This window comes from Ornithodoros turicata, chromosome 7, assembly GCF_037126465.1.
Source record: "Ornithodoros turicata isolate Travis chromosome 7, ASM3712646v1, whole genome shotgun sequence".
NCBI classification, from domain to species: domain Eukaryota; kingdom Metazoa; phylum Arthropoda; class Arachnida; order Ixodida; family Argasidae; genus Ornithodoros; species Ornithodoros turicata.
In genome coordinates this window covers 12,253,251-12,266,523 of record NC_088207.1, presented here as the reverse complement: position 1 = coordinate 12,266,523, position 13,273 = coordinate 12,253,251, and the positions used below count along the sequence as shown (strand labels likewise).

At 47.4% G+C, this 13,273-nt stretch overlaps 1 protein-coding gene across 1 annotated transcript in view; it reads left to right on the top strand.

The window, feature by feature from the left end:
- LOC135399541 (uncharacterized) overlaps nt 1–13,273 on the top strand; it is a 163,152-nt gene that overhangs the window by 38,559 nt on the left and 111,320 nt on the right. Inside the window, exons 6-8 of the mRNA XM_064631283.1 lie at nt 4,979–5,044; nt 5,983–6,150; nt 13,041–13,133. Of these exons, the coding sequence (XP_064487353.1) occupies nt 4,979–5,044; nt 5,983–6,150; nt 13,041–13,133 (327 nt within the window). The remainder of the gene's footprint in view (nt 1–4,978; nt 5,045–5,982; nt 6,151–13,040; nt 13,134–13,273) is intronic.

The window sequence follows — 13,273 nt, the reverse complement described above, 5'->3', positions numbered from 1 at the left end:
AGTCTGTTGTATGTTTTGTTTGGGTAAACGTTCCATTCACAAAGTCAAAACTCGGCTGACTCATGCGGGAAGTGCAAGCACGAAGCTAATTTTGCAAAGCCTGCTCGCATAAAACGTGAGTGCCGCTTTTATTGTGTAGAAAATAGCCAGCCGAGCACCGTCTACGACATTTGAGAGTTGGAACGGGAGGAGTGCCAGAACATCACGCGAACCTGCCGTGCCCTTATGTCCATCCTAGGTCATCCCATCACAATTCGGGGGGGGGGGGGATTTATTGGTAGAAAGGGGGAAGGATCACAATTCGGGTTACGTATGTATACGTCTGTGCAAACAGGCTATCACGAATTGCGCGCTGATGCCAAATTTTTCTTTTGTAATCGACATTCTCACTGCATAAATTATATAAAGACATGAGGCAAGACAACTGACAAAAGTTGTCGATGGGAAGGCTCTTAAAACGTAACCGCGCACTAAACGCGCACACAGATGAAAGGTGAAATGGCAGATGACAAGTTGACAGACAACTACCCTACTTTCATCGCACTTTTTTTCCTTTATCGTTCTGCCTCCTAGTGTCTACAGGGTAAAGTGCGTGCATGCGATACTAGAGGTCACGCTCGCCGCACATGCGCAGATGTGTCGAACCGTTTCGAACTGTTCGACGAACTTCTTCAAAAAGTTCAATTTTTTGCGAACCAGTTCGAACTCGAACCGCGGCCGGTTCGCGACATCTCTAATACTGTAGCACATCAACTTATCTTTGTAGATCAACGGCCGAAGCACAAAAATAGCACATCGGCCAGCATAGCTTTGGCCACTGTGATAATAGCACTTTCCTGCTAAATACTGAAATGCGTTCAAGTACTGACCAGTAGCAGTGCAAGAAGCGTCCTGAAAGTGACGTCGAGCGTAACGTAAAGTAAGTGGAGGGAGCTTATTGTGCTGTGGCAGCACCGTGGCATCCGATGTCCAATAGTTCCGCTTGCTTTTCTTGACGCATCAAGTTGTCTCGACAACCAGCAAGCATAGCGTCCCTCGTCTGTAGAGTACTCCACCGGCCGTGTACTCCTTTTAGTGACAACAGGCGCGTGTGCATGAAGGCGGTAAAAGCCGACTGTACGAGAGAAGTTGATTTGTCGTCTGCATGTAAACCGGCATATATCGACTTAAAATATGACAGGTCGACACATGAAATGGCGATCGTAAATCCTTGTGACAGCCATTGTAGTCAGTATGCAGCAAAAGGACAGGGACACATACAGAGAAATACACAACACGATGACTGCAAACTCACAAGACCCACAAGGAAAATATTCTTTTCACAGCCATAGTATCTGAGAAACGCAGTTGGCAAAAAAAAAAAAAAAAAAAGTGCCTACCTTTCTACTCTCTATGTTGAAACTAACAGTGACCGACCCGTTTGTCTTAAAGGACTTCTCCGATGTGATTGACTTTCTTTGAAAAGACAACCCGTGCAAATACCAAATGCTATCGATAGACGTACAGGACCATTTCTATTCCATACCACAGGTCCCACTTCTAAGCTCTGTTCAGGACCTCATCGAAAACCAGGGTTTCACATAATTCCAGAATGCAGCGGATATGAGTGCTCCGTTGTTCATTGAGCTTCTACGAGATTATCTTAGCTCCGCTGTAATCGCCGATAACAAACAGCTATATCTGCAGAAGACAGGCACCCCAATAGGATCCCAAGTGTCACCAGCCCTGTGTGATTTTTTTTTTCGGTGGATTCAGCACGCCCTCAACGCGGGTTCCTGTAAGTTCAGGATAATCCGCTATGTTGACGATTTTTTTCCCCAAGACTGTGACCAGAGTAAGGAGGCTACAGTGGATAGCCTGATATAGGTTTTTCGAGACTCCTCCCACGGACTAAACTTCACGTTTGAACTCCCTCAGAACGGAACATTACAATTCCTCGACCTGAACATCAGGAGTTCCTCTACGCATATGTGTTGGCTCTACAGCCCAAGTTCCAAGAAATAGGTTTTGTCGTGCTGTTCTGCCCACACCAAGATCGTGAAAAGAAGCTTAGCATCGGCTACCTTATCATCAGAAATCTGCCTATTGTAGGAGCCCAGGCCTCCTCTGCCGGCTCCACAATAGCTTTGCACTGGGTCAAGAATGACACTGAGAAGTGGCCGCTGCTTGTCGCAGCCTGCGCAACCGAGACACGAAGGCTGACAAAACAGCAGCAGTGGAGCCATTGCGAAGGTAAAAGCAATCCTGCAGATCTACTAACCAGAGGCGTAGCCGCCAAGACTGTGCTCGATACCCAGCTGTGGTGGCACGGTCCGCGGTGGCTATCGCAAGAGTTCGACTCCGCAACCGCTCCAGTGCTCGATGCCGGGTTTCTTCCGCTGGAAGAAGTTTGTTGCGCAGCAGTCGCGACCGGCGTGGACCTCCCTCTTCGGTTGCCGAATTCCAACTCGCGGAAGCATATCTTAATGCTTCCGGCTCACGTGCTCAGGTACATCCTTAATCTGCACTACCCACAGTCAAGAACGACACACTCTTAAAAATGAGCTTCACCGCATAGCACGCTCCTAGCCAACCATCACCTCTAATGATATCGTTATCTGCTCTGATTTGTTGAAAACGGGAGGCGTACGCCTTTTTTGTGACACTTATGCAGTTCATAATTGTCACAGAAAAGGCGTACGCCTCCCGTTTTCAACAAATCAGGGTAGATAACGATATCATTCGAGATGATGGTTGGCTGGGAGCGTGCTATGCGGTGAAGTTCATTTTTAAGAGTGCAGGGCCACTTTCAGCGGTTGAATTAACTTCGGCCGAAATCTTATGGTTAGGTAACACACAAGCACAAGTGTTTCCTGAGGAGGTGGCAGCACTTGAAATATCCGCCCCAGTACCGCGCACCTGAACTATACTGACCTTGCAGCCCTTCCCCGACGAGACTGCTGTACTCCGCATAGGTGGTCCGCTCCAGCAAATGGACCATTCCAATGATGTTCGCCACCCTATTCTCCTTCCGTCGAAGCACCGCTTCAGTGCGCTCGTCATCCGGGACACGCCGTGCAAGAGTCCATCATGCGTCATGCGTGATGGGATTGCACGGGATTCCATCATGCGGGAGCCCAAGACACCTTCAGTGAATTAAGTCAGATGTACAGAATCCTCAAATGCCCTGAAGCAACTCTCTGCAGCTAGATACATCTCTACCATGCAAGTATAGACGGCTATCACCCGAAACCGCTACAGAGGCCCCGCTGCCCAGGGAAAGAATCACCCAGACGCATCCGTTTGATATTGTGTGAATTGACTTTGCCGGGCCTATGTTCGTCTCGCACGCCGGACTTGACGAACAAAAGGCCTACATTGTTGTATTCACATGCGGTGTCACACGTGCCGTTCACCTTGAACATGTGCTGCAGGTGTCCACCGAGAGGTTTCTTAGGGCATTCCGCTGATCCCTGGCCAAGACGGTGCCTACGCTCTCTCACCATGTCCGATAACGCTCGGACCTTCAACCAGTGGTCCCGTCTTCTCTCCTTCCTTTCATCATCTGGCGTGCAAAAGTTTGCCGCCAAATATCGAATTCGTTGGAAGTTCATCGTTAAGAGGGCACCCTGGTGGGGCAGGTTGAGGGAGAGGATAATACACTCGGTCAAAGAAGGTGTGAAACGGTACCTAGGAAGACGACGTCTGGACCTCGAAGGTCTGAGCACTATACGCTCTGCGGGGTAGAGAGCATTATTAACTGCCGACCGTTAACGTATATTTCTTCCGACATATCTGACCTGTGCCCTCTGATGCCGTCGAACGTTCTCATCGGAGGGAGATCGGCAGCCCTTCCGAGCTACGTCGGAGCCACCACGCCGCAGAACGCTGCTGAACTGCGCCGCCACTTCAGGGCCGAAAACAGATACGCGTGCAGTTCTGGTCAGATGGCGTTAGGAGTACCTTCTAGAGCTCCGGTCCGCCAATCTTGCGAAGCGTGAAGCAGAAACAAAACTGAAGTTTACTGCGAAGTATACTGGGACGCGGCGGAGTGGAGCCAGCACGCGAGCTCACACAGGCACCTGGTGCAGTTGCTGTACCGCCTAGAAGCAGACATAGAGTCATGGGCGGTGCAGGAGTGTGTTGGGAGAGAAGGTGGAGGAAACCCGTAGAATGGGCGCGTGATCACGAACAATAAATCACTTGTTGGTCTTCATTGGGCCAAGAAGGCGAGCAGTCGTTGTCCTCGTTTCTCCATTACGCAAACTCCGAACAATCGCCTTTGCGTACTATGCACTAAAACTCACCCATGAGAGGATCAGGAAAAAGACAGGAAAATATACGTTGCCCAAAATAGTGGTGAGCAGTGTGGCGTTACGACATTCGATAAATAAAAGCAAAAGTGTGTCTGCAGTTAGGCTTGTGCGGCTTGACACCCTACGCCTTCGTTGCCTACACTCTTAAAAATGAACTTCACCACATGACGTGTGACGGGCAGTGACGTGTGTTGCACAGGTTTGCACATTTTTCACAATTAGGTGCTAAATTAAAAAGAATCATGCTTTGAAGTTTTCTTTTTTTTCTTTTTTGCGAACCTAACTTACAACTAAGCTTACAGTATGGGAGGGATTGTGTGTCACTTGCGTAGTGCCTTCAGAATTAGGTGCATTATTACTGATTTGCCGTAGAAAATAGTATGTTTGTATTCGCGTAGCCATCACTGCACAGCTACGCCAATGACATTAACGTGTATAATCTGTAAAGTGGAAACTATGGGTCCCAATGAGCAAATACATATTTTGTGTCATCTATTGCGGTATCTCTTTATGGAGAGTTTCGGCTCATGGCCCTGTTTTGTGGGGTCCTGGTCTGCAATTGTGTCGAGTGGCATGACGGATGTTGTGTTTGGCTCCGTGTCAGCCTCCACCACGGTTATAGCTGTAGCGCATTTTTAATATTTGTCATTGTCTGTATTCACTTTTCCAACTTTCTTTTGCAGTGAGCTTGCGCTTCAAGTACCCTCCGGAATGCATTGACGGGACGGATATAATCTGCCTTCCAGAAGGTAACATACGCGATGATATCCCTCGATCCCTGGGAAGTCATAACTCTTATGCTGATCAAGGTAGAAAAATGGAGTTACGTCGTTTCTTGATGAGAAATGGACGATGACATGCGCCGCGTCAATTTTTGAATGGGGGATCGATCGAACCGGATATACAGGACGGTCGACGAGTCATGGAGATTTTCACTCCCGATGGACGCATAAGCGGGATCCTACGGCGCATGCTCCGCGGGGGCAGCTCGCTACTGCGCGGCGCCAGCTCCCATCGCCGCTCCATTTAAATTCTCCCCCTGGAATAATCCTCGCATGACGAAGGTAAAATTTGGTTCTAGACTCAGAAAAATGTTTTCTTTCTGTTGAAAACGACAAAAAATCATTTCATAGTCTCTTTAACGTAGGAGTAGTAGCTGATGCAAAGAAACAGAGAAGGACGAACGTAACATCGAGTTCACAGAACGTCCTATATGCATATTTGGATTTAAGAATAGCACTAGCACTAGGATTTTAACCGACACCCTCAATTCCGGGTCAAAGACACGCTCTATCAGGCATTACGAGCTACATTCTCAAGACTCGTTAAGGGTCACTCGGCGCATCGTCTCCAGTATGTTGCCAGGTGCACTCACGTTCACACAAATGTGCCATTCCATGTGGAGGTGATGCAAACTAGTACAGTTCATTACTATACTAACCTACGCAACCGACTGTGAAAATAACACAAGTGCACGAATATAAAATAAAAAAGTAAAATAACGTTGGGGATTGCAGCGTACTTTTCCTTGTATAAATCTTCGCTCGAACATAATTTATGCTCTTAAAATTCGAGAATTTCTGGTTTCGCAAAATTTAAGGTGGGCATATGTTCATTAAAAAAAAGTATTTGCAGCATTTGTCTTATGTATTCGTAGTGTTCACTTATGGAAGAACTCTGTTTCCAGTGAAGTACCTGAAAGAACACCTTTCCGGTGACCCCTGTGACGACCTGTACAGCTACATCTGCAACAATAATTACTTCTACAGTGCAGACCGCAGTGACTACACCCTGTGGCCTTACCGATATGCCAATCTGGAGTACGCCTACACCACACTGGCTCGCTTCATTGAGGGTAAGGACGTCATTATATCGTATATCGTATTCATCTTCAAAACATCTCTCTTAGCATCCACATTCGCATATGCGTGCAGATCCAATTGTGTTCAGGGCAATGCGTCCAACTGATCATGGTTCTAGTTCTTGGCTCCCTCGATGGCACAATTACATGAAATAGAAAATTTGGCGTCCCTCTTGTTCAACAAATAGAGCGCGCTACCGTAAACGTTAAAGAGGCGCTGACCCACCGGGATCCTATCTTCACACAGTCTCCGTATAAATGTGTAGATGTTTATTGGTTACGTCCGATTTACCTAGGATCACATATATTAATTGCGTATGCAGCTCTTTAAACGAAGCCTTACGCCAGGTTATGAAACACAACCAATAAAATGTGTTTGCGCAGCCCACTGAAGCATAGTGAAGCATGGTAATCCTGAAATCCGCGTTTCATGCGTGGCAGCCTCACTGAGCTTAGTCTCCATGAAGCTGGCGTAATATAGAATCCCTGTGCAAAGCAAAGCAATAGCTATTGCAATGTTTTCTTTTTTTCTTTTGTTGTTGTTCTGCTTTTATGCTCATGCCTGTGACATCTCCAAGCGACAAATCAAAACCACTAATAACTGGATCGTAGGCATAATAAATTACTGCTGTTTTGGTCGCTTCGACTGCGTGTGCGTCCGCGTAAAAAACCAGTAGCTAGCCCGACTTTGTCGTGACTTGAGTCCCATTTTTTTATTTTCCGTATCATCATCGCCATCATCATCATCATCATCATCACCACCATCATCACCACCAGCAGTCTTTTCTCCCCTGGTGCTGCTACATGAACGATAAAATCAGACCTTCAACTACGGGACAACTATTAGCGACACTGGGGAGTTTTACGAAACCGTAGAAGGCCGTAGATAACTTTTCCGAAAACATGATGAGCCAATCACGTCATTCCTTTTGGAGTGGCTGACGTCACGTTGCTGATAGCTGATTTACTGACCGCAATACGCAGTCGGGTTCGGAGGGCGCTTACGATTTCCTAAAACTCCCTAGTTACGATACGATACGATACGATAAAGGAAGTTATCAAATCCAAGTTTAGCAATCTGATGTCATCCGCTTCAAAGGAAGATTGGCTTATACGTTTTCGAACGGCTATTGCCAACACATTGTTCATGATAATAGTAGTTTTGTCTATTACCAGATGGCGCTGCCGTTCATGATACGGAGTCGTAGCGCTAAGGGAACGTGATTCTTCTAAATCGTGAAAGCAAAATGAACATAGTATGCTCACGGTTTCCTAAAACTCTGTAATATCGCGTAGATACAGACAAGCTGGTGGTGAAAAAAGCCACAGCATGGGCGAAACGACTACACGACGCAACAACTAAAACCAGAAACGTGTTTAATTTTCAACTCGACCCGAAAATATAAGCAGAGTGCGTGGATAAAGAAGCAGGGAAAGGTGGAAAGCCTCAAAAGGGAGAAAATCGAAGTAAGGCTACAAGGAAGAAATTAATCAAGTTGCTAGTTTGAGATGTTGTGTTCGCGCTGTCTCTGTGTTTTTGCGCACACTCTCTATATGGAGCTCTTCAGCAGTTTCAGATCTGTCAACTCAAGCTGCAACGTAGTCGACTCACACAGTTAGTAATCTCACAGGTTTTATTCGTAGAAATTCTGGATATGATGTATGTCACAATGCTACTTTTGCTAACTACGCAATTGGTATGGCGAAAATGTCCCCGGAAAAAATGCCACAGGAAAATATGTTCCCAGGAAAGGGTCTACGCGCAGCCTTAGGCCGAAAATATCTCCCAAAGGTGACGCTACCGTATAACGCTACAGTAATAACAGTCCGCGACGCACGCCTTCATCTGGCGCTCTTTGGCCTTAGTTGCCTATGGCGCCATTGCTGCTGCTGATGATGATAATTCAGGTTTTCCTGGCGCATAAGCAACCAAGTGGCACCATTGCCATCAGAGAGGCACACACACACCTACGCTTTCGTATGTTGAGTGGTCGTTTTCGAGTGGTTGGTTGAGCTTCCTTCGAACGTGCCAGGCGATTTATCCACAACGTTACAATACCAATGTGATAAAAATTGTTAGCTGGCGACATACTCGCCGGAGGATTGTGGCACTTTCGGCAATTACTTTCTGGAGACTTTTTCCACCGTTGAGGAAGGCTTTGGACAATCTTCAATTCAGGAAAATTAATTTTTTCGAGATAACCTTGAAAATTACCAAGCGAACCTCACGTTTTTTACAGAGATATGAAATTCTCCACGAATAACCGCAGATCCAACAAAATAATGCACAGTATAGCCACATCAATAGTCGCAAAAGGTTAGTAAAACTGCTGCTACGGCCCCACCTGCTTTATTGTCGCAAAAAAGCGCGTGCGAAATCTTGGGTAAGTGGAGGAAGTGTTCCCGTCATTTGTTTTGACCTCTTTGTGATAAGACAGCCGTTTTTTTAGCCAGAGGCAAGCCTAAGACAGCCAGAGCGTTGGGGGGCTGGATGTGGCCAGGGACCAAGCAATTTTGTGAGAGAGGGAGGGGGTGGCGAGAGTCTAGCTCGTTAAGGGATCCGGAGAGTACGGTTCGGGAGGGTTGGTAGTGTCGGCAATGGAAGAATGTGCTCTATATCTTCTACAACACCGCAGTGACTGCATTGGGGAGAGCCAACTTGTCTCAAGCGGTTACGCCACTGCGCGATAAAAGCCACATCGAGGCGCATTCGATGAACTAATGCGGCATCTTGACGAGAGGTATGTCAAGGCATGCGGAAAGCGAGTGCTGGATCAACTCTGCTCATCATGGCTGGGAGGAGAATGTCAGCTGTCCATTGGCGGGTAGCCAGTGGAGTCACGAGGCGTCGAAGTACGCAACGACGATCTCCTCTCAGCAGCGCAATACCCGTCCGTCTCCGAGACGAGAGATCTCCTTCTGTGGCGCTGTCGGCATGTTCATTCCCTTCGACACCGCAATGGGCTGGAACCCGTTGGAGAACCAGCCTGTGTCCTGCTTCGTAGACAAGATTGTAAGCCATTAACACATCCATCACGAACGGTGAGGATGAGCTTCGGATGCCAGAATTTTCAATTGCTTGCAGCGCAGATGTTGAGTCAGTGAACACGACCCATTCCCGTGGGGTAAAATCAACGATGTGCTGCAGAAAGAAAAGTATGGCATAGAGTGCCGCATCTGTGGATGAGGTTTGAGGCGAAATGCGACGCCCTTCCACGACGCCTTCGGAGGGGATGACGAATTCCGAGGCGGACTTGCCATTTCTAGATGCGCCATCGGTGTATGCTGCGGCAGAGGTAGAAAACTTAGAAAGCATAAATATGGGCTCGAAGGACATGAGAGTGAACCTGATCTCTTCGTTCCTGGAGGTTCGGAAGACGTACGAAGATGGGTGGCACAGGTAGAGACCAGGCGGCATCCGGCGGTGTGACGTCCTTAGCTATGAAGCCAGTGAGAGCCTGGCGTGTCCTCTGCGCTACAAGATGGAAATCACTTTCAGGACGGTATCGAATTTTCCTGAGGAGTGGGCGACGAGGAATGTGCGCACGCAAAGGTAGGAAGTGTCGAGCCGTTTCACGCTCATGGAGAACCTCCACCAGGAGTTCACTAGCTTCAGCCAGGACCGTGTTTCAGCCATTCTTGCAACTTCAAGGCAGCGACGAAGGCTTCGGGCAAACAAGGTCCGAAGGGTATTTACCGACGTTGTGGAAGTCCTGTGCAAGATTGGAAGGCTGTAAAGCACAGTCACTCTCACCAAAGCCGCGTGTACCACTAGAAGGGAGTGTTGGTCAGAGCCCCAGCCTAAGCCAGAAAGATGTTGAATTGCAGGAAGCCATCGCTGCACTTTGGTTTCAAGGTGCTTAATCGCGCGACAGGATTCTTTTTTTTTCTTCTCGCAAGGCGCGAGAGGATTCTTTTGTGGGGGCGTATCCTTCAGAGCTCGAATTGTCCTCCAGATCTTTGTGACCGCGTCAAACGGTGAAAGGTGTTGACAAAACTTACGCCAACGCTTCCGGTCTTCTTGCTTAAGTTATCGTGTTAGTTTAGCTTTCACACGGTGGTATGCTGCGGTACCTTCTCTCTAGTGGGGTAAGTTACACGAAAGAAAGATGCAGGATTAATTACACTCAAACTAACTGCAGCTTGCGTTACGCAAAACTCAAACGTGCATTTCACGCTTTCCGCCAGAACGCTTAGTGAAAGTTGCGCATTGGCTGATACTTTCGATGCCCCCATGCATGTCGACAGTGCATCGGATTGCTTACGTGAGTCGCGTCGTACGTATACGCACGCATGTGTGTGAACGCAATGAAAGACAGTCGTGCGAACCAAGCTATATAGTGTGCGCTGCATGGACTACATCTAGTATATTATTCATAAACCCATTCTCTGCATCGCAAGAACTGAGGACCACCCAGACGAAGAGAAATCGTCCGTGTGATCGTGTACGGTGACACACGTACGTTCAGGTTCATGACCTGAGGGAGCGAGTTTTAGCAGATCGGAAAGTGTTAACGATAACGCTTCTGATAACATGAGGCGTCAAGCGCCTGGCTCTCTTGAAGTGGCACACGTTGTTGATTCGACAGCTTCCTTTCAGCATCGTTATAGTATCGTTTCCGTATACACTGCTGCCGAAGTGCTGAAACTCCTGAAAGTGTGCTTCTTTGGCATCCGAAATGGAGTCGTCGTCCTTGGTCTATTGTAATGCTATCGCTATTCATATGGGTTTGACAGTGCGCCAAAGAGTGCACAGTACTTTTTTTTTCTGGGGATTCCCTTTCGGGGAATTCAGAGCTTGTGGGTCACCTTTGAGAGTGCAATGAATGTCACTCACTCGACAAGGCCTCAACAAGCGCAGTTGTCCTGCTTTTGGCTGAATTGAGGGATATCGCCACCAAAGAGACTTGTATCAGTGTTTCATCGGATTCCTCGTCGCAATCTATCAGGTGGCTCTTGGGAATATTGGTTGTTGTTTAAGGTTGCTTGTTGTAGATTGTTGTTTGAGATGGTGCATGTTTTGTATTTGGTGCTCCCTACGTCGGGTTTTTTATCGTTTTCGTCTTCATGTACCAGAAGGCCTTTGCTCCCCTGCTCTATGAGCTCGGAACGGAACAGCAACAACAACAACGCTATTTTCAGACCATGAACGAGATGATAATGATGAAAGCTAACCCGCGAGGTTCTTCGCATTTTCCTTTCGTTTATCTTTCTGAACTTTTGGTTTCAAAGAAATGTGTGTTGAATCCTCGGAAATTTCCCGAAAACCTACTGGTTTTGCAGCGCCAAACCGTAGGTAATCACATTAGAGACCAAAGCCTGTATTAAAAACACAGTATATTGTCAAGAAGCGAAATGGGCCGGCGAGTCGTTGAATAAACAGCAAACGGTTTATTAAACTACACTCTTAGAAATGAACTTCACCGCATAGCACGCTCCTAGCCAACCATAATCTCGAATGATATCGTTATCTTCCCTGATTTGCTGAAAACGGGAGGCGTACGCCTTTTTTGTGACAATTATGAACAGCATAAGTGTCACAAAATAGGCTCCGCCCCACGTTATCAACAAATCAGGGACGAGAACGTTGTCATTAGGAATGATGGTTGGCTAGGAGCGTGCTATGTGGTGAAACTCATTCTTAAGAGTGTACTTGGTAGCAGAAGCACAAGAGTGATATATCACTCTTAAAAATGAACTTCACCGCATAGCACGCAACTAGCCAACCATCACCTCGAATGATATCGTTAGCTGCCCTGATTTGTTGGAAACGGGAGGCGTACGCCTTTTCTGTGACACTTATGCTGTTCATAATTGTCGCAAAAAACGCGTACGCCGCCCGTTTTCAGCAAATCAGGGCAGATAACGATATCATTCGAGACGATGGTTGGCTAGTTGCGTGCTATGCGGTGAAGTTCATTTTTAAGAGTGTAGGCCTCTGAACACAACTGAGCCCAAAGAAAGAATGCTGCAGCCTGGAGCGCACAAGCATTTAAGCGTCGCGCCGAAAAGTCTAGAAACAGCACGTGCGTTTGCCAGAGAGCCGGCGATATGTCTGGAAGCTTCTTGCTTCTTCTTCAGCACGCGTCGGGATGAGATGTACCGTTCCGTGCCTGCCCTGGATGTTTCTCGAAGATGATTCGTGGCAATATAACAGGGAGGGATGTCAAAAATGTTGTTGAGTGCACTTCACTCTTGCTGATGTAAGGACTAACTTCAAAGGCGCATCCTCGTCACCGTCGTACGACCTGCTACACTTAATGAGCCCCAACACTTTAAATCTGAGTGTATGCTCCATCCTGTTCGCAAATTGAGGATACCAGCACCTCTATATCCAAACTGGTTACCCAAACGGTCTCCCCAACCGCAGTAATTTAAGCAGAGATTTGCGGAGCTCAAGTCGTCTGCCAGTGGCGTACAAGTGCTTGCAGTCAGCATGCATCTGTGTTCCGACGGAGAAAAGAGAGGAAGAAGAAATAAATAGCGCACAAATACCTCCGCCAACCTCTTGCCAATAGTACCTAAATGTCGCCATCGCGTTGTTCTTATGTGGAATGTTGCAGTTTTCAATGTTGCAGCAATGCTGTAAGAACATCGTCTAGCAATGTTGCTAGAACGTGGCCTGAAGAGGGCATTAGCGACGTTTAGGCAACGTTTGAAGAAAACATCGGGGCACAGTTGCTTTGCGGCGCTAACACGGAGTTGAAAAACATTCGGGCAACGTTTTGGCAACATAGTGTGCTACCAGAGGAGGTAGGATTCAATGGTACCGAGCAAACGCTAATCCAACGTTCTAAAGAAATGTTTTCTTATCCAATTCCTACATTCCATTTCCACCGATTCAGACATAGTCCACACGCGTTATGTGAACCTCTCTTTCGCAGAGGACCTGAAGGATTTCAAAGAACCTGTCCCAAGCCGGTACGAAAAGACAGGGCTTATCAAGACCGCGATGTTCATCAAGAACTGCACTAGCGGTATGTGTTGCTTGCTTTTTCCGCGAGAATACGACAGATTCCTGGAGAGCAGCCATCTTGCTTGACGTCACCTGGTTGCCATTGCAGCACTGTGGGGGCGTCATGACCGCGCCCAGTTATATGCGCTGCAACCATTACGG